This window comes from Danaus plexippus, chromosome Z, assembly GCF_018135715.1.
Source record: "Danaus plexippus chromosome Z, MEX_DaPlex, whole genome shotgun sequence".
NCBI classification, from domain to species: domain Eukaryota; kingdom Metazoa; phylum Arthropoda; class Insecta; order Lepidoptera; family Nymphalidae; genus Danaus; species Danaus plexippus.
In genome coordinates this window covers 13187590-13212999 of record NC_083559.1, presented here as the reverse complement: position 1 = coordinate 13212999, position 25410 = coordinate 13187590, and the positions used below count along the sequence as shown (strand labels likewise).

Here is a 25410-nt window from a genome sequence, read left to right as displayed (position 1 = left end):
TATTTATTAATCCATGACTGACTACCTTTCGGAATTCTTCCTCTATTGCCTTCTCTTAATGTAACATCAAAAACCTTGTTCTGTTTAAAAAAATTAATTAGATTTTTTTTTGGTCACGAATTGAATACGCTATTTTTTTTTCTGTTTTGCGTAAAGTACTAACTATTTATAGGGATTTTAAGTTTGAATCCAAAATAAAAACGGTACATGACTATATTCATATATTAAAACCGGTTTTAAGAATTGGCTACGTAGAATATTTTCCTGTAAGATCTTTATATTAATTGCTTCAAGATAATGATATTGTAATTGATATTACGTCTTCCGCCATTTAGAAGTGGCCCATGACGTCCATCTATAAGTAGTATAATCAGCGCTAACCTCGACTAGTCTTTTCCGTTCGACATCTATCAAGAGTCATGAGAAGTGTCATTTAAATTATTTTCTTTAATAATGCAAAAAAAATATAGAAATGGTATCATAACATTTTAAATTCTATACATATCTTCTACTCTTACCACAACATTGTACAGTCAGTCAGTCACACTACATATGGGGCGTATACAAATTATCATTTGCTAGCATCTACGTAGATTTATGAATGAAAAACTGGAAACGTTCTCGATTAGTGTTAAGACTGACAATGGAATCTTTTGGTACGGGCGCTACTCAAGTAAAGTTCAGTAAATCCAGAAAAACCTCCTCCTTTTTGAAGTCGATTAAAAAATAAATACCGTTGTAACATACATTTTTTTATAGTTAGTTTACTGACTACGGAAATGAGACATATAGAAAGACTAGTATATAATAATTACCTTATTCACACTTGGTTTTTATTTACTTTTCTATAATATTTTTTGCTTTTACATATTTCAAATTCCTTATGCATTATCTCCTTACATATGCAAATAGTAGTAAGCTGTAGGTATATGAAAAAATATCCTAAAATTAAATCTATAGTCAATATAGCAAAAATGTTAGCTTAAAATAAAAAAAAAATCAATATAGTTTTATATTTAACACCATTATATAAACAGATCGTTTTATAAATAGTTCATTGATTAAAAATTTATAGTCGATTAGATGTTTCATTTTAATAAAATAAGCTAGGTCTTCGTTATACCAGATACTTATTTAATTATATGATATAATAAATTGAAATGGGGTTTTATCTTTATCAAATTATAAAGCTTTCGACTCCTAATTCAAAAATTGTGAAAAGGTACTTAAAAACTAAATTGATCATAACTTTTTTTAAATATTTTTTTTTATATTGGGTATATTTTTTAATTAATATCAACCTAAAAAGTTATATTGAGAACCAATAAAGACAATTTATTAAAATTTTTCGTAACTCTATCAAGTTTTAAATAACCACAGCTTAAATAGACGTCAAAGTAAAACAGAAAAAATATTTTTTTAGTCATTATCTTGAAACTTCAAGACTTGACTGCACTAGTGTGACATTTGTAGTGTGCGATTATTTAATTTTGAAATATATTATGCCATACAAACGAAAGAAATATCATGTCGGAGATACCCATTTAAAAAAACGCTGGCGAGTGCGAAATAGGAAGAAGGATTTAGACCAAATAGACGTAGATTTGAAAGAAGGTTAGTTTGAAACGTATGGTTGCTGTTAACACATGCTATTTAAGAGGCTTAGGTTATATTTTTGAATTAATCCTATTTTTACAGAAAATGCGGACAAGTTATTGAATCAAAGCGTCGACCTGGACTTACCTGGTGCTGCTCAACATTACTGTCTACATTGCGCTCGCTACTTTATCGATGAACACGCTCTTTCTGAGCATTTTAAAACGAAGGTACATAAAAGGAGATTAAAGGCATTGGAGCTTGAGCCTTACTCCATAGAAGAATCTGAGAGAGCCGCGGGGCATGGAAACTTCAAACTGCCTAATAAACGTAAAATTGTCACACAAGAAACTAAACACATAGAAAACGAAGACATAACAGAACAGGATTCAGAGGAAGTTAGCCCAAGCAAAAAGAAAAAATCAGAAGAAAATGCTACATAAAACATGTAAGCTCATTCTTAGTACTAAGATCTATGAGTTTAATAAAATCAATAAAAGATCCTCTGCCCTATTTATCAATAGCCTTAAAGCAACCGATAATTTTGCTTATATAACACCACATGTTGATTATCAGGAAAGAATTAAGAACAAAGAACTACTGCAAAATAATTTGGACAAAAGAAAGTCAAAGATTGTTCTGAATAAAATAGAAAATCTGTGGTCCATTTATGAAGATTTAAAAAATCGAAAATTACAATTGGAAGAAAGGAAAAGTGTTGTATCCAAAGAATTAGGAGTACTGATTAATTCTAAACAACAAGGTGACCATGTTGAAAAATTAAAAATCCAGAATAGTCTATTAAAAGAAAACGTTAACAAATTAAAAATTCCATTGTGGTCAGCGGAGGAGACTGCTGTTGAGGAATATTTAAAATTACCAAATGAATTACACCCTTTAACTCCATGTTTCAATAAAAATATAATCTTTGAATATGGATCTAAACCGTCAAACAGCAAAAACCATGTGGATATTGGTGGAGAACTAAATTTATTAAAACATACACAAAATGGAAATTATTATCTTAAAGGGGATGCTGCGTTATTTGAACTGGGGTCAAAGTATTACTTCAGCGGTATATTAAAACAAAATAGTTACACTCAGTTCTCAAATCCAGATTTTTCCAAGAGTCTTATTATAGAGGGATGTGGGGTAGATCACACCGACCCAAACGCAACATTTATTTTACACCACAATGAAGACACTAAAGTAAATGTGGATAATCGCCTGCACTTGACAGGAGCTGGGTCTTTATTCTCCTTCCTGGCGTACTATGCTAAAAATATTTTGCATGGAAAATCATTACCATTAAAATATTTTTCTTTGGGCAGACAGTACATGCCAACTCACGCAACAGAGGCCAGCTTACTACATGCTAGTCAAAGTTCGGCTGTTCAATTATTTGGTATAACAAAAAGTGGCACAGATGCTGATATAATGTTGCAGGAAACTATTGAGACTGTTAAAAAAGCTTATGGTGAACTCGGTTACCATTTCCGTTTCAGCTATGTACCGGCATGCGAGTTAAAAATGTGGGAATCTTTAAGAGTTTCAATAGAAATGTACTTGTGTTCTCTACAAAGTTACATTGAGATCGGAAATATATCAATAAGTGGTGACTTTATTTGTAAGAGACTGATGATTATGTATGATTACGAGAAACAACACAAATTCCCTCATTTAATATCTGGAACAGTTCTCAATGTACCTAAGTTTTTGGCATGTGTTTTAGAACAAGACGGGGATTTCATTTTGCCCGAACAATTTAAGGCGGAAAATTGGATTAAATAAAAGACGGTATTATGGAAGACACCTTAATTTTACACATATGTATTTATTTCATAGAATTTCATTTGTATTCACAGATGATTTTGGATATTCAAATCAAATCAAATCAAATCAAATTTAAATTCTTTCCTTTCCCAGTACGGAGCTTCAACATTTATAGGTGATTTCATGCTTATTTCAATTAAATCCACATAGCCTGATTTTGTTACTAGTAAAATGGTGTGAGCTCTGAAAATTAAATATTAATTAAAAATGTATAAAGAGATGCGACATATATATAAAATAGGTTATCAAATACCTTGTACCGTATTTTGCTTTTGGTATGCTTACAAAAATGGAGCTGAGTTCTTTGTACAAATGTGGCTGTCTGTTTTCCAATTGAGAGTCGGGCAGATTACTGTAATAATCCATTTAATAAGTAACACATAATAGGTGTTGTGTGATTTTTTGTACTAATTAATAAAATATAAACCGACCTCTCTGTATTTTTTAATAACCTTGTCAATTCCTCGATTAACTCAGCTTTGTCAGTGATTTTACTATATTTATGGCATATATTTTTTAATTGTTCTTTACCGGCTTCCACCTTTTTCAAGGGTTTGTCAGGAAGACTGTTTCCAAAACCTAAGTAAGTCTCAGTCCATTGTTCAATCTTGTCAGTTACATTTGTATAACTATTAACTGTAGGTTCAGAACCTCTGTAATTTAAAGTTGTTACTCGTATATATTTTAATCTACTTGAATAAAATTTAATGTATGTTAAGATTTATTACCCATATTCTAAAGAGATAAATATGAAGTCATTGCACTCAGTTGCATAATCTCTTACGATTTCTACATACTCTTTTGTATTGTAATGGCTTTTGACAAAGTCGGCCACAATTCTTCCTCTAGCTGTAATGAAAAAATATTAATAATGGAAAAAAACATAACATACATTATCTTAGTTTTATTGACTTTTCATAGACTTACATTGTACATTTTCTTTTTTGGATCCAGGTAAATTGAGCAATAAACCTAATTTCTTAAGTACTGGATTTATTGCCATCCATGTTCCACTACCACTTCCCGGCTGTAAGTCACGGCCTGATATGGAAGAAAATGTTAAAACCAATTATTGGTTTTAAAATAGCTAAATTGGCTAACAGAAATGGCAAATATTAAACCCATACCTCCATATACATTAGGATTCTCTGTCCAAGGGTCTAAAGGTTGTGCTGGCCGATTATAATATTCATCTCTATTTGATACTAAAATAAATCTGTAGTCACTCTTGACGTCGTCTTTTCCATTATATATGAAAACTATGCACATATTTTTGTGTAAAAAGTTGTTATAAAATACTCCTACAGTCTTTTTAATAAATATACCTAAGATGAATTTTATGTTTATCACAGCAATGATGATAAAATAAATGAAATTATTAATATCTCTAAAACATAAACTAACTCAAACCTATGTTTATTCATAAAAAGAAATTAATATAAAATTTACAAAAATTGCTAAATATCAGATATTTATTAATAACTTAATTATAATATAATTTTATCAATCAATGCATCAGAGATATTTCTGTCAGTCACATGATTTTATCTTTGTACGCTAAAAAGGGAAAAATAATTTTTCATTCAATATACGATAATCTGCGAATGACAAATCATTCGCCTAAAATGTTTATAGAATCGTTTTCTTAACTATATATATACGTTGTTATGATTTGTGCCTCATCTTGATAAATATCACATATATATCAATAATAATTGGTAAATAAAAAGTTTGACTTTGAGGTGTAACTTTAAATCGGATTAATGAGTATTACTCTTCTCATTTATTGTTAAACTAAAAACATTATTTAACGATTGTATAATTCAAACACTACTGTGTCTACCATTTTCTTGTGACGTCTGTCAAAATTTTGACTTTTGAGCCTTGAGAAAATAACAATCCTCAACAACTGTACCTCGGTACAAATTATAGTATTAATAAGTCGTATACTAACGTAGGATGTAATAGACTGTTTTATGTATAAATCATAACATTTTGTCCGTAAGAGAAAGTATAAAAGATATGCTATGGAACCCAACATTTCATTCTTCAGTCTTCCAGTAAGTAACTTTACTTCTTTTTGCAAGCATTATCACTTGAATATTTAAAAGATATTTAAAAACGTTTCAGTTTGTGGATTCCGAATCCACTGATTTGGTATTGAAGAAGACTCAAGATGGTGAATATGATTTCACAAATGACCTGCCTTCGCATGGTTCATTATTGGGCACTGACGATGTTTTGGCTCAGTTTCTATCCGCTGATGGACCTCTCGAGGAACCCGACCTTAACGGACCTACAACATTGCACTGTGAGATATGCAGTAAGAAGTTTGATAATGCCAAGAAGTATTATGGTCACTTGAGAGTACATTCTAAGGATAATCTTTGGATTTGCGGTAATTACTATTGAGACATTATACATATAAATTATATATATATATATTGGGAATCAGTTTTGTAGGTTTTGAAAATAGTAAGCAGATTTTTATGTATGTGTGTGTTTATGTATATAACTATTAGTACTCATTGTCTATTGCTTCAGACAAGTGTCCAGACCAGAAATTTGCTGTAAAACAACAGCTGATGAAGCACAGCTTAATACACAAGCCACTCGCCAGAGTTTGGAAGTGTCCGCAGTGCTCTATGGCATTTGAGGCCTTGTGGCGTTTGCAGCAACATCTTTTTGCTAAGCACTTGGATTATAGGTAATGCTAACATTAGCAGAAGTAAATTTTGTGGTGGTTACTATTAATATACATTTATTATATTTTTAATCCTTAACATCTTTTTCATTTAATATCTATAGGCCTCACAAGTGTGAGCAATGTGACAAATGCTTTCATAAACCATCAGATTTAAGAGAACATTTGGACACCCATAAAGGTAAGAAAGAATTTTTCAATTTTAATAATTGCCTTATTTCAGCATTCTGTTACGAAAAAAAAAAAGAATAGCAGTTACTAGTCATTAAAGTATAATATTTTGATTGTTATTTAATAGTAATATTATAGTTATGGAGCATGATCAATTGATTATATTAAGATTGTAATTTTAATATGAATTTAATATCTTACAATGAATATTGACTTTGTTAAAATTAAATGAATGAAAATAAAACATAAGTATGTACTTATTGTATGTGTTATAGATATTAAGGCCCATCTCTGTCCAAACTGTGGAAGGGGTTTCAGTCATAAATCGAACTTGAAAAGACATATGATATTGCACGGAAAGGAGAAGCCTTTTAGTTGCATCGGATGTCAAACTAGGTTCACACAGGTGTGTATTTGTCATGTTAATAAAAATAACGTATCAAAAAAAGGTTTTATTTGTACATGTAGGACTTAGGTTTTAAGCGAAATGTCTTTTTAAAAATGGAACACTAAGTAACTAAGCATTTGTTCTATATAAATATGTATATTTTATTAGTGTAAGTATTTTTCGTAAATGAAGTTTACAATAAATATTTTATTCAGGTAGCATCACTGAGACGTCATCAGAAGAATTGCTCTCAATTCAAATCCCAGAATCCAGGTCAATCGCAGGACAAAACTAGGAAGAATTACTGCAGGGTTTGTGGGGCCGCTTTTCAATATAAAAGTTCCTTGCTGGAACATTGTATAAGGTAAATTATTTCCCACCAAATTGCAAAACATTAGCTAACATGTAATTTCTTTTCATATTACAAAGGCATATAACTCATTTGTTATGAATAAAAACTCTATGGAACAGCAGAATTAAAATTTTCTTAGCAGAATCCTCTGTATTTGACTTTATCGGACTTGTTCAAGCACATGAGTGCTATATTTTTATTATTATTTAATATTATGTTAGTGAAAGTTTTCGAGGATGTTGCTCTTTCACACAAAAATAACTTGACGGATTTTAATGAAGCTTTATGATAACTTAGTTTAAGTTCAGAATATCTAATGGGCCACAACTCCTACTTGGATTCCGTGTGATTCCTGTAGCATCCCCCCATAACAGGTGTATTTTGTATGAAATCAAATTAAATCAACACATATATTGTATCAACACACTTCTTTCTGATTTAAATTCCGAAGACCGCACTTAAATAGTATGTAGCAAAACTTACATTTTAAACATATCTTTCTTTAAATCTGTGCAAAATTTTACGTTCCATCTTCAATTTTCTCGAAAAAGATTTCGAAGGTTATGCTTCACGCACTAATATGTAGGCTAACAATTAATTACAGACAACACACACCTCATAAAGAAGAGAAAGAAAAGATTACTCGTAGTAAAGACGCAACAAGAGCCGAGGACAACATTGTTGATGATATATTATCTGTCGAGGATGATTACATGACTATGTCGAACCATCAAAGCGGTCTAGCAAGTTACAACCATCAAGTAACGAACGATTCTGCCTCATACGACAACTTGATGCAAATAGAATTCCTTAAAGAAATGAATCAACTACACATCCTGGACGATGAACTGCTCTACAACGACATTGATTTCGATAGCTTCCAAAATAATCAAATATTTAATATAAACCCGGGCGATATAGATTGTGGTAACGATAAAAGTGAAGTCATGTTCGATTTCACCGATACAAGCAAGGGTGAGGATCAAGATATAATGAACGCGATATACCAAGTCAAAGCGGAACTATTACCGGATGAGCTCTTAAACGTGGAGACCGTAAACGCAAATAAACATCAGGAATTACAGAACACACAGGTCACTGTGAACGAATGTGCCACTATATTCGAGAGTGACGTAGATTTAGAGGCAAGTAGTAATTTGGCTGCGAACTTAAATCAGCTGATCGGTGAAAACAGTGTTCAGTACATTTCCACGGAAGACGACGATATGTTCATCATAAGTCTAAACAGTGAGATCGATGCTGAACAGCTGACGGACATGTTGAACATAGGCGTCGGTGTGGTGAGCGGTAAAGTGGAAGAGGCCACGGAAATAAAAACCAAAGAATTAGACAAGAGCAAAAGTTTGCTGGACAACATACAACCGATCATATTAAAGATCGAACAGTCACAAGCTCCAAACACTGGTGATGGAGATACAAACGAAAAGGAGAACAAGCAAGGCAGGAAGTTGAAGCGGAAACGGGTACTGTATGTTTGTTCCACCTGTGACAAAGTATTCAAGAAGAGAGACAACTTTAGATCTCACATAGGTAATTAAAGACATTCAGAGTAACACTTAATAATATATCATTTAAATACCTACGGTGTGTGATATAGTTTGTGGTAACTTCCGCCCCCCACCCTTCCAGGTACTCACGAGGCTTCTCTCCGCCGTCACGTGTGTCCGGTGTGCGGCGACCGGTTCAGTTATCGTTCAACGCTCAACAAACACAGACGGGCCACGCACACACCGCACGTGTCTGAGAGCCACGAGTGTACGCGCTGCGAGCGATCATTCACCGCAGCTTGGATGGTTGGGAGACAGTACACCAACACATACAAACAACTACACACATGAATAAATCAATACACACACACTAATACACATACACGCATAAACAAAAGACACAAACGCTAGCATAAACGGACATACACGCTATTACGTATGAATAGAGATACGTTCCCGTCAATATATACCTATATGTATTGTTTCAGTTGAAAAATCACATTGAACGTGATCACGATCGCCTGACTCCTTACGCTTGTGATTACGAAGAATGTGACAGGAAGTTTTTCAAAAAATGCGATCTGGTTGTACATAAGAGGTGAGATAATATTAATGTATACACTTTGTATGATGATTTTAAGTTGAAATTATAATTTTGTGTTGCTAGGCAACACACGGGGGAGAGACCATACACCTGTGAGATCTGCAAACAGAAGTTTCTTCACAGTTCCCATCTCAAAAGACACGAGCGTGGAGTCGACTGCGCCAAAAGGTTTCACATTAACTTCCGTTCTTTATCCAATTGACAAAATAAATAAACTGATAAGAATTCATTTTGTTGCAGGCGAAAAAGATAATTTTCAAGAACCGATGTCACTTTGTCTTCAAATGTAGAAGAATGTCTTACGAAGCTTTGCCGTTTAGGAACCCGCGTATTTAATGAGTATAATCTGTGAACTATATTCAGTCTGTTACTGTTTAAAAATGTCGATAAAAAATATCTGAAAGTATTCAATTCTATTTATTATTTTATATCTAATTCTCCATTAGTACATTTATATGCTGCCTGTATGTGTAAAAATGTTGAAATAAAGAGTTCTTTGACGTAATCTGTTATTTTAAATTTTTTCGGATTTACTACGCGGATTTTATTTTTTTAAAAACTACATAATCCCGACGTTTCGGTTACTTTTCAGCAACCGTGATCACGGGCAGACGAGATGTGAATGTCTGTCAGTTGGTCCTTGTTAATTAAAATAATAAAATCCGCGTAGTATGTCCGAAAAATATTAGTTTCATTTAAAATAAATAAAATATTACATGATTTTTAACTGTTCCGAAGAAAATGATAATATAACATACTAGTTTTTGCAAGCGACTTTTACAAGATTTTGGATTTGATCAACCTAGTTTTTTCTTTTCAATCGGACAAAAAGTCTTTTCCCCTGTTCTAAGCTATCAATCCACTAATTTTTATACAATCAGTGGTTATACTTCACTTTATTAACAACATCCTAATTATTATTTACGCCAAAGTTCTAATTAATATATATTATGCAAATATTGAAAATTCTTTGCTACCGGATATTTATTTTTTCTGTATGAGCATTATATCATGATATATATTAAACATAAGCCGAGTTATTTAAAAAAATATTTTATTAATTTATAACATTCAATTCATTGTAAAAGACATAGCACAAAACAAGGACACTTAAAACTATAATCAATTAAAACATTCATATTACTTCATTCTTCATTCTTCTTCCTTTCCATGAACGCTCTCAAACCGGCGTCGCTTTTGAACAGCGAGTTGAAGTCGTGGTGGTTTTTACCCAACTGAAAATATATGTATGTAGTAATAATATTTACATGGAAAAAAATTATAAATATTAATGGATATTCTAAGGACGGCTGAACGACGATATTGGGCTCTTGTAGAATTGACATTTCTTTTGGCGCCTAATTTGACTTTGACATTGACATTGAATTGACATTTCTTTATATGTCATTCTTTAACTCGTCGTACAGATTAAATAAGTTTAATTGTTACTGTTTTTATGTTAGCATAATATAGATGGATTTTATGTACTTATCAAATATAATATAAGCCTAACATAATTTGTATATAACAATGATCATAACTAGATTGTTTATTTATATCGACAGTTTTATTAGTATTTATCATACCAGCAAAATTTATATTGTTGTAGAAGGAATATCGTAACTTACTGTTAGAAAATGATGAAATATTTGTTAGTTGATCATGTAATGAGATCTAAGATTTTCGCGAGTATTCATTTAAATAAAACTAGTGTTATTCGGATTTACTAAGCGGATTTTATTATTTAAAAACTACATAATCCCGACGTTTCGGTTACTTTGCAGCAACCGTGAACCGTGATCATGTTATATATAACAAGGACCAACTGACAGACATCCACACCTCGTCTGCCCGTGATCACGGTTGCTGCAAAGTAACCGAAACGTCGGGATTATGTAGTTTTTAAATAATAAAATCCGCGTAGTAAATCCGAATAACACTAGTTTCATTTAGTTGATCGTGTAATTTAATATCGGACTCACTAAATCCTTGACCCACTGTGCGAGATGCTCACTGTACTGCGGCTCTTGGTAACGTGAATCCACCAGTAGGACTCCGCCCCAGTCGCCAACATGACGCATAACTCTGCCCACAGCCTGATTCAACGCCCTGATACGAATAAAAAGATAATATAGGATCACACTTCATTTGTATTAATGGAACTGTGTGACGTCAGTGTACTCGGTAATAAATTTAACAAGCACACACACATGCACGCACGCACTCACACACACGTATATGCTTTGGAAAGTTCAAGTAAATATAAATTTTAATGTTAAGTACCTATAAGCTTGTATTTTCAACCATTCCCGTCCATTTAACAGATTCCTGTTTTTCGAATATTTATCGTTGTACTTCATTTTTTCTTCGACAGCCCTGTCTTTACTGGGGTACGGAATTCCTATCTTCAATGGAGAGCACAATATTTAATATATATATATATATTTTAACAACAATTATACATAATATACGTTAGATCATTGAAATTTCTTGTAAAACTAATGATTTAATTCGGGACAAAATAAACACTTAATAGATTCATTTTGATTTAATTTTGAATATATATTATTGAGAGCCTTTTCATCCATTAAATATAGGGATGTGTTTATGCAAAAGATACGGTATTTTTTTTTATAATGTGGTCTTTTCATAAAGTAGAGGTTTAATGATGGCCAGTATAACTTGACCTCTGTATAGTTATTGTTATATTCTCACAGCTATAACAGCTCTAGCCTGGTGGTCTTTGAAGTCCATACCCTCAGCTACCTTCCCGCGGTACACGGCCAGCAGTAACGCCCCTCGATCTGTTCCCACGCAATTATCGAATGCCTGCAGTAATTCGAGTGGATATTTAAGTTAATTTTAATGAAGCGATTTCTATTAGTTTATGTAATAGTTATAAATATATATATATATATATATATATATATATATATGGCCTCTCTACGTAATGCATCAAAATGTCATTGGTTGAAGAGTGAATTAATTCTATTTATTAAGCGATATGTTAAATGTATGTATAGCTTTCTATATTTTTGTAACAATCTCATGTACATTTTTTTTCAACATGTACGATTCTGTAGAATATTTTGATTATTTCGAAATATCAATATTATTTGTTGTGATTAATGTTAAATATTTATTTTTAATTTTCATTTATTTAAGTTTCATTTAACAAATTAATGGTTTTGGAAATGTTGTATTGAGAGGGAGTGACGCGGAAGTGATTTATTTATCTATTAATATATTATTGATTTAATATTTATCACGTTGTTAAGATTATTTGTGGTTATTTCAATGAAATACATTACTATTTCAGTGACATAGAACATCGTCTTGCGTTTTATTTACCTTCATCATGTTTACGTGAGTTTTCATGTGAGTGCTCTCAACGAAGACGTGTTTTTTTGCCTCCAATCTCTCCCATAAATGCGAGTAACGCCATCTGAAAAGCGATATATTGATTGAAAATCACAAATTAATTAATTAATAATTCACATTTACATAGACTTAGTTAACCTTTTAACGAGCAGGTTCATGAGCCGGTAGGAGGGTAGAAAGCAAAGTACTCCGTGAGGCGTGACGTCACACACGCCGTACACCATCTCACCCAAGTCGTCCTGTACGTTTGACACGCTCGTATACTTACTGATGCAGCATATCTTCTCCCCCGACGTCCCCGACTTGAGTGACCCCACCCACACCTGGATATATCATATAAAAAACTTTCCTTCGACAGCTTTATAAAGAATTATTTCCAATAAACAAGTTTGCGCTCACCCGATCTTTGGATATTTCATAAGTCGCGCTCACGGCGTGTGTGAAGTGGGTGCCGAGCTCAGAGTGCAGGCTGGCCATGGGTGTGAGGGTCCCGGAGGCGAGGACGACGCAGCGGGACGACAACACCGACGCGAACAACACCGCCGGGTTCAAACAGCACAGCGTCAGTGATAACGATTCAGGCAGAACTTTCTGGAACATCGAAACAGAAACTATTGTTGCTTAACCAGAAAAAAAAAAATCTAATATTTTCGGATGTATTCGCGTTGTGTCTAGCGCAAACGATTTCTTCGTTTCCTACCAAATGACAATACCTAGATGGCAAATAAAAAGAGCAGATCTCAAATCTCATAACTATCCAGAGATCTTTCCAGAACTTTCTAGTGTACTGCTACTTTTATTTTAAATAAATTCAGTTTTAATCACATTGAAAGTTATAAAATGAGATTCGTTGAGGTCGTTCACCTCACATTACACACAAGTAGGTATAGTTGATTATTTCAAACTTCAGATATCCTGATTTTCGTTTCTATGAACATTGAATTTCCTTTTCATTTTTTTTGTCTATTATTATCATATTTAATACATTATAACGTTCTCATAATTCTTTCCCTACGCTCCTTACGTCATTGTAATCCCATCTTTATATAGTAGGCACTTATGTATGAACCTGTTCAAAATTTGATTTTCTCCAATTGTGGTTGTAGCTGGCGTCGTATGATTCTATCTTGCGCACCAAAATGGGTTTGTAGTCGTCCATGCACGTACCCGAGTTACGGAACAAATAACCTGGGAACGGGATAGTGATAATATTAATAGTATCTCTTGTATTTGGAAGTATCTCGTTTATTTGTTATTATCTCGTTTATTTGGGAGTATCTCGTTTATTTGGGAGTATCTCGTTTATTTGGGAGTATCTCGTGTATTTAGGTGTATCTATTTTATTTGATAGTAACAGAATTATAAATAGATTGTGACTTTCATTTGATATTATACACGTATCTATTATTATTGTTATATGGGTCTGGCAACAAATATATACACGCATTCTCTCATACAGCTTAGATACATAATTCTAAATTTACTTAGTAATCCATTAATGGTTTTTTTTTTTAGGAAATGTTTGATCTTATAAATATATAAAATAAATTTTGCATTACCGAGGACTGTGTCCAAGTTTTCTATAATTGTGTTAGTGCTCTGGGTGATTCCAACAAGAAGGCGAGGGTCATCACGAAACTTCTTGCAAAATATTCCAGCGTGTTTGTTGAATTCTGCGAACATTAATATAATATATAAAAGTACCGGAGGAAACGATTTTACCAAAAATTCAATACCTCATTTGAAATAAAATGACTTTTTGAATATTTAAATGGTAATTTTTTTAAATTACATAATTAAGTTTATTAAGACAATACAAATATTACAAAAAAATCCATACAGATTACATTTTTTTTTGTATTTATCTATATGGGATTTAGAGCATGAGTGAATTACGTTAAGTCGAATTGAATATTCTACCGGGATATTGTTTTTGGCCTATGCTGTGATTGTTCAGGGTTTCTACGAACTGATGAACGTCCCAGGCGTACTCCGACGCAGCCCCGTTTCTGGGCTGGTTGTCCAACAACGGCTTCTGATTCGCGAACCTTTGATGACATATTTTTTTTTTAATTTTAATTACATATATCTCAGTAAATTGAATTTAAATTTTTGGTTGATGATTAATTTTTTTTATTCCTGTCAATGGGAATTGTAATAAATTGTAACTGACCATAAACACCATTCTTCTAGAGATGTTTGTAAGTACGTTATGTAATCTATGGCCTCGTCGTTGGCGAAACGGAAGCTGGATGCCGCTTTCATCTCCTGGAATCATTTGTTTTGTGGATATGGATGGATTTGATATCCTCTAAACACCATAAACATTTGGACACCAGAAAAATTTATGCAAAAATATAATAAAATTTTAATAAAAAAAATAAATTTTCTCTTGTTTTAGATGATGAAATGTATAAAAAAAAATATATTTATTTATTAAAAGATAATTCTTTAAAAAAAAGTATTTTATTGAGAGTAACGTTGTCGTTAATGACGTCATTGTTGTTATTAGTATTGGATGACGTCACATGGGCCCCCAACTATAGTATATGTTCACAGACCTTAAGAGCATTTTCCATTTGTAATTTAGTGAATGTGAAGGTGGCTGCCTCACGGCATATGTCCTCTATGTTATGAGCCTCGTCTATTATGACGACATTATTTTCAAGATTTATTTGCATCTGGAATAGATCAATTCATATTATATAATAATAAAGGAAAGGTAAGTAAATATTTATTTTTCGAGTGCTGTTTTTGAAATTATAATATTATATATATATATATATATATATATATATATATATATATATATATTATATATATATATATATATATATATAATATTATAAAACAAAGTCCCTCGCCGCGTCTGTCTGTCTGTCTGTTCGCGATAAACGGAAAAACTACTGCACCGATTATCAAACAGTTATCACCACTCGATAGCGTGATTCTCGAGGAAGGTTTTAGTATACCATTTGCAAAGTTTTTGTATTTACTTGTTTGTACATTAACGATATTTGTTTAAGATGTCGGGAAATTGAGCCGTCTGCGAGCTTTTAACGAAAACGCTGCCTAAAGTTTTTGAGATATAACAAAATAATATATGGTGGAATTGTGTATCTTATATAGGTCTATAGAAAAGTCCGCGGTGGCATATGTCTATATCTTAAGGGTAATCCTAAAGCGTTTATTGGAACTCTATTTACATAAATACGGTATTAAGGCTTATCAAAACAAAATTACTTCACTTTCAAGCCTACATCACTATCTGTAAATTACTTTTAAATCGTTTAAAATGAGCGTAACATTTGAAAGTTATCATAATATAAGATTAACAATTGTCAAAATTAAATACGCTATTTTGTATTTTTTGTAAGGAGCCCGTGCGGAGCCGGGGCTGGCACCTAGTAATATATAATCATAATTTTGTCGTTAAGGTCAAAGCGCCGATATCATTTCATATCATACACATGTATCCGGGATTTTAGAGCCTTTTATTTACAACTGATAAGAAAGTTTGATTAAAATGTGGTGCTAGTTTTTTGTTTTGAATATATATATATATATATATGTTTTTAAAGAGTCTTACACTTTTTCTAATGGCCGGTTCAATCAAGTAGCTATAAGGACAGAAAACGATGTGAGCTACTGCAGCCATTTTTCTTGCAGCGTAGTACGGGCATGCCTTTTTCTTTCTACCCACAGAAAGCAAAGTCTCGAGACTGAATGCTCGTGGCAATGTACTGTGCTTGAGTAATTTGTGATTGTCGTAGTAAACGCAGCTTGTTTCGCTGTCGCTGCTGTTCTGGTTCTGAAATAGTTTTTACCTGATGATTCTTCGTAAGATATTATTGCTTGTGATTCTTTGTTCTTGGTTCATAGCATACCTTGGTACAGCCTCTACACATGTCGTTCTTCGACGGCCATCTTTTGATATCAAAGTCCTTGATACAGCTGTGCTCTCTGCTCGATAGTATAGTCATCAATGCGTTCTCAGCGTACACAGTCTTTGAGAATTCTTGGACCACCTGTTCCAGTTGTTTGTGGGTTCTGGCGCCGTAGTATATGATGGGAAGACTGCAATCAACCATCATCGAGACCTGCACTTGGAGGTTGTCTAGCATCTCCTGATTATCACTGAAACCATCACCCCAACTACTGCTAACTACGTACTACATAACATGCTTAGTATAACAAATAAACAAATGTTTAATATAAAGCATTCATTAAGACACAACAAATATACATTCTAAATACGTACGCATAAAATAAATATATGTATCGGTTGGTCGTGTTATCTGATGTTATAAGAAAAAATATCTAAACAACGACACAGAACATGCATAGTTATAATATTTGTGTCGAGTAACTACGACAAACATTACTCTCATGTCAAAACCGTTGTACACTATAAGCAAACATTACACTGTATTAACTCATCCCAAATTACTCGCGAAAGTCTTTTATAATACGGAAATATTACAATAGATATTTATTTAACAATTTTCTATATAAAATTGATAACACTTCCAAACTTACCTTTTACTTTGTACGCCTTTGGTTACTGTTATTTGATTCTCGCGATGTGATTCAGTTACAACACCGACCACAGCTTCAGATACATCTAGTTTCAATTTCTTTTCATTTCCAACTATTCTATCAGATTCTGGAAATTAGATTCAATGATCCGCTGTACACAATCACGACGTACGGTATTGGTGTAAACAAAGTTTTTTTTTTTATAATTGTGATAATACCCACATAATCTTGAAATATTGATCTTAAGAAGATCCATTGATAAAAAAAACGCGTTTAAACGGTTAACGTTACAATATTTAAACGTGTCGGCGAACATGATTAATGTCAATTAATATAAAAAAGTCTTATAAAACATGTCCTTCTTGATGATTTATAACATACGACATATAATATGTTACGAGATAACTTAGTAGATACAATATTAGAAGTTAAATTCTTATAATTTCGAAAGAAAAATTAAAAATATAAAAAATTTGTCCTCATTAGAGCCCCTATTAGGTGAACAATATTTTAGAAAATGTAGGTTTATACTCTATATGAGAATGTCTTCGGAGTAGTTGTTAAGGAGATTTTCTTGTCGGCCTTACTCCTTAATTATACTTCAACAAAGGCAGCATCTTAAGAACAAACTTATGATACAAGAGTATACCGCTAACTACTTACAATCCTATGTTCACGACATAACTAATTGATTATAAAGTTGAATGTTAATACAGATATATGCAGAGTGGGATCGGCGAGTGTTCACTTGGATGCGTTTTGTGATTATGTAATATTATTTAGGAGCAAGGTTCATGGTGCGCGCATTTCAATGGGCTGACATTGCAAGGGGACGGTTTCAATACTTCAGACAAGACTGCTATTCCGGTAATGGCGTCATTGTTACGAGGGAGCCATTTTGAATTATCACAGAGATGTTACGTCATGTAAAAATTAAAATTTCCGCCGTCCGTTGTTATGAGAATGAATTGAAACAATAATGAAAATTACTTTCTTCTGCTTTTTTTTTTACCTTGATATTTTTACTTACCTATAGAGTCATCTAGAATTTCCTTTCTCTTTTTGGAAAGTGTGACGTAACAGTCTTCTACATCTACAGTTGGTGTATCGTAAATGCTCTTTTGTCCTAAAAAATATATATTTCATTACAGTACTGTATGAACATAAATACTAAGAGCAATTTCGAATAAGATATTTTATTTAGAACCATAAAGATGTCCTAAAAAACATACCTACAGGTTTGGAAACATAGTAGTTAGACTTTAGATCGGATAATCATTATATTTGTAATTCATTTGTTGTTATAAATACATTAAAAAACGAAAATCCCAAAAAAACCAAGGCCAATAAGGTAATTTACTTTTTTTTTATAACAATCATACATCCGCAGTAAATTTACTAACAAAACAATTGTGCCCCTATCACGAGTTTCATATTTAAATGGTTTTCGAAAGTCAATTAACGGAAAAAATATTAAAATTCCTAATTTAAAGAAGGTCATATAAATAGCAGTCACGTACTGATTTCACGTTTTCGAATTAAGATAGATACATTGCATAGTAAAATAAAATAAAAAAGATTCCAATCGACAAAGAAATATATATGTTTATCGGAAACATTTAGTAGGGGGTTTTGTAACAGAGCGTTGGATTTAATGACGTGTCTCGAAGTACGATAGTATTTGATATAGACGTGTTATCTGTAGATAAGGTAGTGAGTGTGGTGCAGCAAGACGAACTGAAATGGACAATTTCCTGGGCAAGGAATACGTCATGGTGTCGCAGGAGAACTTTGACGACTATCTCGTGTTTATGGGTAAATTATAAATACGGACGCTTCTTCTGTTCAGATGATCTTTTTCACTTATATTTAAAACGTTTTTGGGAATTTGCGTTCAAATAAAAACTTATATTAAACTATTAATAGTAATTAATAAATTCAATATTATTATGTTGACTAATGAAATTTAAGAAATTTAAAGGGATTTAAGGTTTTTTTTTATCATATTATATATACAATCTTCATATTATTGCAAATGTACAACAGGTATGGATTGCCTTTTATTTCATTTCAGTTTGTAAATATTTAGTTAATGAACAGTACATTTACAATTCTGCAGAAACTCTCAAATTGCTTAAAAATACAACTTTATTTTTTTTTATTTAATGACAAAAATGATAACATTTATATTTGGGATAACCGATTTACGATCGTCCTTAGTCCGAGTTATGCTTGTTTGTTTTGTGTACACTATTTTACATAATGTAAATTTACGCTTATTTTATATAAAAAAAAATTATGGCAGCATTTGTACCGGTAGGGCAACTGAAAAGCAGCTATAATCTGAGTCTATTTCCTTATCACTGCAATACTAAATTATTTTAACTTTTGTTTTCGTTGATATTATTTTTGTTGAAATTTGATCAGCGAGTCAAAGTCTTATTATGTTGAGTGATATGATTTAATTTCTTTCAACGTTACAAAAATTATGGTGATTTGATTGTTATAGATTTTCCGATATATTTTAATGTTATGGTAAATTTTATCTCTTTAAGACAATTAAGGCGAGGAAGTGTATTTAAATATAAGACTATATATTTTACTCTTTATGTTACTGGAATAAAACCTTGTTTTATGGATTAATCAATATTTACCGACTTATCGGAGATATACATAGTAGGTCTTGACTAGTTTTCTATTTATCAACCGAGTTTCAAACGACATTTACTATAAATAATTTTTCAATATCATAGTGAGTGACAAATTTAAATTATATTCTTAAAGTTACGATTCTAAATAACTCATGAGAAAAACCTACTAGCATTATAAATGCGACAGTTTGCGTGAGTGTGCGGGTGTTTGTTGCTCTTTCAAGCAAAAAATAATCAGGTGATTTTAATTATGATGCTTATAAGGGAACACAGACTTTAATTTGTTCCGAAATTTTATATAGTTACCAGATAATTAGGGCTTAATAAAGGTCTTTGGACAACATATTATGTGGTTGATTTAACACACATTAAACAATTTTCTCTGACCCTAAATACGAATTACAAGCGAACGAAGTCGCGAACAAAAACTAGGAAGCTGCTTTAATTCAAGCTAGCATCGTTAGTGATAGCATTATCTTCGATATAATGGAAAGCATCTTGCAATTATCCATTATGTTATGAGTTTCCAGAGATTTATTTCCATTATATTTATTAATATTTAAGTATTCAAGTGATTTACAATAAATTATTTGTCTGTAAAGAATACTTATACTTATATTTCAGTCCGAAAGAGATGATGTGGTTTGCAATTTATCTATTATCGTTCAGCCAAATATGTGGTTAGATAAAAAAATCACAAAAAAAGTTATGAAGGATGAATTTAACCTTTATTATATTCAAATATTTAATGCATCCGGTTGAACATGTTTCGATTTCCCGAAAATAGACGAGTTAAATTACTCTGAAACCGATATTATCGTTATATTGCCAACATATCAACATAGATTTAATTCAATGTATGATACCAAGTCGTATAATACGATATTTATTTCAGGTGTGAGTTACCTTAACAGAAAACTCGCTTTCTCTATCAAATCCATAGTGTGCTTGATCAAGAACGAGGATGGAACATATTCTTTCATATTCAAATGTAAATTAGCAACCTCGAATGCCAAATTCATCCCAGGCGAGAAGTTCATTGAGACAAAGGCTGACGGGAGTAAGGTAAATATAATTTTATATATTTTTTATCATTTTAAATATGGGATCTGAAGAGATTTGTCCCAATCAATTCCAATTAGTTGTTCCTCATTAAGTCACAGAACTCTCTAAGGTAAATGATATTCTATCCTACATATTATTCGAATATAATTCCTATTTGTATTTTTTTTTTTGCTGTAATTCCCATTTCTGTACATTTCTATCACGTGTTTGAAAGTCTTTGAGGTATTAAGATGAAATATTAGTTATTCAGTACATATGTTGGAGTTATACGGAGAGTAATTTGTGGGAATATGTACATACGACCATAATCTCCCAGTGCCCAGCATCCGCCGCAAGCATCTGTTACATCTAGCATTCAATTCAACGTCTTTTATATTGGAAATATAATTTAATATCAATGAGATTAGTTATTCTATGCAGTATTTTTTTCAATAAACATATATTTATTATGGTAGTTAAGAATGCTTAAATGATGTTCTTAGTTCTGATATGTCTAGTGGGAATAGCGTTTGTTATTCATAGATATCGTATTGATTTTAAAAACAACGTCTCTAAAATACACGCATCGTTTCCACACGAGCTTAAGTAAACATAAATCTTGCAACGTTTTTTCTAAGTTATTGTTTCATTTACACTGAATTTTTCTAATATTTTTTCAAAGTAAACCTTTTTATCTATGTAATGAATTTTTTTTTTCTGATTTAAACTACTATTCATAGTATGTAATATCGAGGCGGCAACCGTGACCACGGGCACACGAGATGTGAACGCTCGTGATCTCGGTTACGGCAAAGTAACCGAAACGTCGGGAGTATGTAGTAATGTAGTTTTTAAAATAATAAAATACGCGTAGTGATCCGGATATGAGTTTCATTTAAATGAATACTCGCGAATGTCTTGAACTCATTACATTACTATCATTTCCAGGTGGAAGCATTGATAACGTTTGAAGGGAACAAGATGACACACATACAGATAGAGAGTAACGGCAGAACTTCGACACATTTACGCGAATTCTTCCCGGATAGACTTATCGTGGTTGGTAAATTAATTACTACATTCAATTTAGAATTTAGAATTTTTGCTTAATAGTAAAATTTATAGTTGATGAATTAATATTGGTAATATTTTAAATGCAATAAAGAATTACCGAACTTTATAAGGGTCAAAACATGTTCAGTTAAAGGTATAAATATTTAAAAAAAAATATAAATAATATCTTTTTGTTATATAACGTTATAAATATAAAACAAGTGTCTCTGGGGTGTTTTAATTGCATTTCCATTTAGTTCAAAGGTTGCTCAGTTCCAATCAATTTTCGATAGGATTCCATGACGATTCTAAACGTTTTTGCGCCCTTTGATCTTTGAATGTTTGTGTTCCAGACAACCACGGCTAAAGGATTTGATAAAATTGTTACCAGGAAATTTGAACTGGTCAAGTAATTATGAAGACTTCGAATCATTGATGGACCGTCAAAAAAAGCTGATTGAAAAATGTTTTTCGCTGGTGAATTATATTTTTTTTTGTAAATAAATTGGCTCATTTTATTTGATTACCACAGTTTTAATGAAACAATTGCGATTTATTGATTCATATATGTGTAAAATGTTTCTCATATAACAAAGGAGGCGAACTCATCTATTTTCGGCCACAAGCAAATCAATTTGTCCCTGATTTAAATAACAAAGTGTACGATTCAAACAGATCTCCACTAAGGAGCTATTATTTGAACGTGAATAATCAAATTTCCGACGTAATCCCCTATCGACTTTCACTTAACATGGCAGGGTTGGCTAACAACCGGGAACATTCTCCGGGGCACTTTCCAAAACACAATTCCCTATTCCATTAGACCCTCTCGAAGTTATCTCGCGTTATTTACATCGCCTGACCGTACCGTGTCTTATGTAACGTTGGTATATAAGTGAGCAATCGTGGGCCGTGTGTCGTTGTTTATAAGGGTGGTTTCGGGTGGTGGTGTTTGGGGGGAAAGGGACGCTAGCTGTGGGAGGGGGGGAGGAGGGCTGGTGTCGTTGTCATGGAAACGCGGCGCCCGGACGCCAGATCCCGACGCCCGCAGTGTCGGTCCCCAGCCGCCCGCAGCCCCTACCCCCGCCGCACAAGTGACAAGCGCTGCGAAAAAGCACAACCGCCCTGTGTACGGGGACTATGATTTTTGGGAAACACGAATTTTGTAACAATATATGTACATTATATAACAGACTATCGATTTCCAACGAAATTACATGTCTGATATAATAATGTGTGTCGTGAAAGTTAAAAAATAAAAAAAAAATTAATACTTCTTTCTATGCATTTTATGAAAAATATTAATTACTTCGCTTAATCTTTAATTTCTAAAAACAGACTAAATAAAGAAACAGAGTAAGTTCTCTTTTTACGTCGATTATGAAAACATTTACATAACAGTTCGTTTTGGTACTGCGAGTTATCTGAGTGGATGAGCCAACGAATATCTAATCTCAAGATTTAATAGTAAGATGTAGATATCTTGGTTGTGGATGATGGTCACAGTACTAGCCACCCTACAGGTCGGGTCGATGTGGCCGGGTGGGGGAGCACCTTTTGTTTAGGACCCCTCCCCATATTCATTTACCCGTGCTCTCAATGTTGTTTGCAAAAGGTTTAGGTGCCTAAATGTTGAGGGAAATGTCACGGTTTCACTTTTTAAGAAACCCTTGTAATGAAATATCGCATGCGATACCCGCTATTGTTGTTTTGTTCTATTCGTTACCGATAACTACAGTTGTATAAGCTTGCTTTAAATGTACGTCCTCAATTAATCCCGGATTGGAATGTTCCCGTATTTATGATTTTATTTGTCCAATTACTTTCACTGGAATTAAGATTTTTAATTACGAGTGCGTTGTATTGTTTTTATGACGTGCACGGGACTTGGGTTTTTTTATTTGTCCATTACAATTGCATGTATCTATGTATTTATGAATAGTGATTGAAGATCTTAAGGAGACAGTTCATATATATATATATATTGACTATTTCAATAAAGAATTATTTTAACAGTAAATACAAGAATATTGTAATTGTAACATCCAAACATATCTATTACATAAATCTGCAATCCATGAGGAGTAATTGATTTTTATGATATCTTACACTAATATAGTCCATGAATAAGAAAAATACAGACAAAAATATTGAGATCGATTTAGTAATAACACCCCATTTTGATTCGACGTTTCGGGAAATTGATAGTATTAAAAATATATAGCCTTATTTGAATAAGAAATGTGATCTCATCACCTCAATTCCGTTCGGACATATACATACGTATCCGAACATGTACGAAGTAAAACGAAATAGAAATGGGTTTTTTAGTAAATAAACTGTATTTTGATGTCGTTCTTGTAACTTATTCATTAGATATATAATATTAATAAATTAGAAATGAACGCTTTTAGTATTTTTCTAAGTCGTATTGAATTAATCTCGTATATTTTATTTTATTATATGCATATTAAATGATACCATTAATATGTTATCTTAATACTATTCTTTTGTCATTCTCATAGCTTCATTTAGTTAAGAAACTATTATAAACCAGATATCATAGTAATCGCTATAACAGTAGTGGAGTTACATATATATATATATATATATATATATATATGTTTATAAAAATATTCGTTACTTTGATTTCAGTTACAGACGCATACATTTTAAATAAGTACTGAAAAGATCATTACTGTTCACATACTAACAAGGAATCCTAGCGTTTCTGAGTCATAGACTAAGTTGTTCTGAAGCTATTGTGTATGGAGTGACAGATGTCGCGTTTTCTTTATATAAATGTTGGATGAAAAAATATATCCGTGGATGATCGATATCAGGATAGGGTCTGGTGTGAGACCACGCCTTCATTTCACACGAGAGGTGATGATTGGCCGAGCTGAACACTCACACCACGGGCCTCTCAAGATGGCACAACTTTTGGGGATACGCGCGACCGGATTTTTGTTATTTTTATTCTATATCCGTTTTCGTCTTTTGTTATTGCTCATGAATTTCAAATCATCCCCGTGCAGGGATAGCTTGGTACATGAATGTATATGAAACCAACACTGATTTTGTACGAATAGAATAAGTTAGTCGATGTTAAAAATTTATACAATTTTAAGGGTTTTTTTACAGACTTATTTATATGGCAATCACCCGTCAGCACTGTTACGTACGGTATAAGTTAAAACTAAACAGTTGTAACTTTAAATGGTGAAAACATTATAACTTGTCAAAAATTTATAAAGTTTTTTTTTATCTTGAGTATTATCTTGAGTACCATGTGGAGAAAACACTAAGGGGTTTGTCGAATGGAATAAAGGCATTTTTTTATTAATAATAATAATAATTATAATAAGACCTACTTCACTTATATGGACGTGGAATACATTACTTATCCTTAAAGAAACATGTATTTAAAACGACAACATTATCATTTACGTGTATAATACACTTTTATTATGTTTTATTTTGACACTTTGATATTTAGTTGAATTTGGTCACATATATCATATCATTATATAAAATAAGGTATATAGGGTGGATAAAAAATTATTATTTTTTGTTTCTCTCACAC

The 25410-nt window shown here is 32.3% G+C and overlaps 6 protein-coding genes across 10 annotated transcripts in view; 4 read left to right on the top strand and 2 right to left on the bottom strand.

Moving 5' to 3' along the window:
• The first annotated feature begins 1425 nt into the window (after window positions 1-1425).
• LOC116777247 (zinc finger protein 593 homolog) lies at window positions 1426-2099 on the top strand. The gene is made up of 2 exons (XM_032670681.2): window positions 1426-1614; window positions 1699-2099. The coding sequence occupies exons 1-2, from the start codon at window positions 1503-1505 to the stop codon at window positions 2037-2039; spliced, it is 453 nt and encodes a 150-aa protein (XP_032526572.1). The 5' UTR covers window positions 1426-1502; the 3' UTR covers window positions 2040-2099.
• LOC116777245 (serine--tRNA synthetase-like protein Slimp) lies at window positions 2029-3857 on the top strand. The gene has a single exon (XM_032670679.2). The coding sequence runs from the start codon at window positions 2029-2031 to the stop codon at window positions 3385-3387; it is 1359 nt and encodes a 452-aa protein (XP_032526570.2). The 3' UTR covers window positions 3388-3857.
• LOC116777246 (transport and Golgi organization protein 2) lies at window positions 3397-4884 on the bottom strand. 2 transcript variants are annotated; one of them, XM_061526058.1, is made up of 6 exons: window positions 4557-4884; window positions 4357-4470; window positions 4158-4278; window positions 3861-4082; window positions 3690-3781; window positions 3397-3612 (listed from the first exon to the last, which is right to left on the bottom strand). In XM_061526058.1, the coding sequence occupies exons 1-6, from the start codon at window positions 4696-4698 to the stop codon at window positions 3593-3595; spliced, it is 711 nt and encodes a 236-aa protein (XP_061382042.1). In that variant the 5' UTR covers window positions 4699-4884; the 3' UTR covers window positions 3397-3592. The 2 variants fall into 2 exon arrangements, with proteins under 2 accessions (XP_061382042.1, XP_032526571.2); XM_032670680.2 differs by having other exon boundaries at window positions 3683-3781; window positions 4557-4864.
• A 414-nt stretch (window positions 4885-5298) lies between these two features.
• LOC116777244 (zinc finger protein Xfin-like) lies at window positions 5299-9661 on the top strand. The gene is made up of 11 exons (XM_032670678.2): window positions 5299-5489; window positions 5560-5827; window positions 5974-6136; window positions 6238-6314; window positions 6580-6710; window positions 6908-7056; window positions 7649-8595; window positions 8695-8858; window positions 9041-9150; window positions 9220-9324; window positions 9397-9661. The coding sequence occupies exons 1-11, from the start codon at window positions 5457-5459 to the stop codon at window positions 9407-9409; spliced, it is 2160 nt and encodes a 719-aa protein (XP_032526569.2). The 5' UTR covers window positions 5299-5456; the 3' UTR covers window positions 9410-9661.
• Window positions 9662-10193: 532 nt separating this feature from the next.
• LOC116777579 (Fanconi anemia group J protein homolog) overlaps window positions 10194-25410 on the bottom strand; it is a 40124-nt gene continuing 24907 nt past the window's right edge. For 2 of the 3 annotated variants that reach the window (XM_032671208.2, XM_061526352.1), the window contains exons 4-19: window positions 18107-18202; window positions 17077-17203; window positions 16425-16674; window positions 16127-16348; window positions 15099-15218; window positions 14711-14805; window positions 14458-14585; window positions 14097-14210; window positions 13607-13725; window positions 12937-13128; window positions 12676-12860; window positions 12508-12601; window positions 11872-11985; window positions 11440-11561; window positions 11139-11265; window positions 10194-10391 (exon numbers count right to left, since the gene is read on the bottom strand). In XM_032671208.2, the coding sequence (XP_032527099.1) occupies window positions 10302-10391; window positions 11139-11265; window positions 11440-11561; window positions 11872-11985; window positions 12508-12601; window positions 12676-12860; window positions 12937-13128; window positions 13607-13725; window positions 14097-14210; window positions 14458-14585; window positions 14711-14805; window positions 15099-15218; window positions 16127-16348; window positions 16425-16674; window positions 17077-17203; window positions 18107-18202 (2195 nt within the window). In that variant the 3' untranslated portion in view covers window positions 10194-10301. The remainder of the gene's footprint in view (window positions 10392-11138; window positions 11266-11439; window positions 11562-11871; window positions 11986-12507; window positions 12602-12675; window positions 12861-12936; window positions 13129-13606; window positions 13726-14096; window positions 14211-14457; window positions 14586-14710; window positions 14806-15098; window positions 15219-16126; window positions 16349-16424; window positions 16675-17076; window positions 17204-18106; window positions 18203-25410) is intronic. The other variant, XM_032671209.2, reaches the window with a different exon arrangement.
• LOC116777581 (probable fatty acid-binding protein) lies at window positions 18760-22340 on the top strand. Of its 2 annotated transcripts, none has more exons than XM_032671210.2 (4): window positions 18760-18891; window positions 20623-20792; window positions 21720-21830; window positions 22178-22337. In XM_032671210.2, exons 1-4 carry the CDS (start codon window positions 18819-18821, stop codon window positions 22235-22237), a joined length of 414 nt encoding a protein of 137 aa, XP_032527101.1. In that variant the 5' UTR covers window positions 18760-18818; the 3' UTR covers window positions 22238-22337. The 2 variants fall into 2 exon arrangements, with proteins under 2 accessions (XP_032527101.1, XP_061382337.1); XM_061526353.1 differs by lacking the exon at window positions 18760-18891 and adding an exon at window positions 20262-20407 and having other exon boundaries at window positions 22178-22340.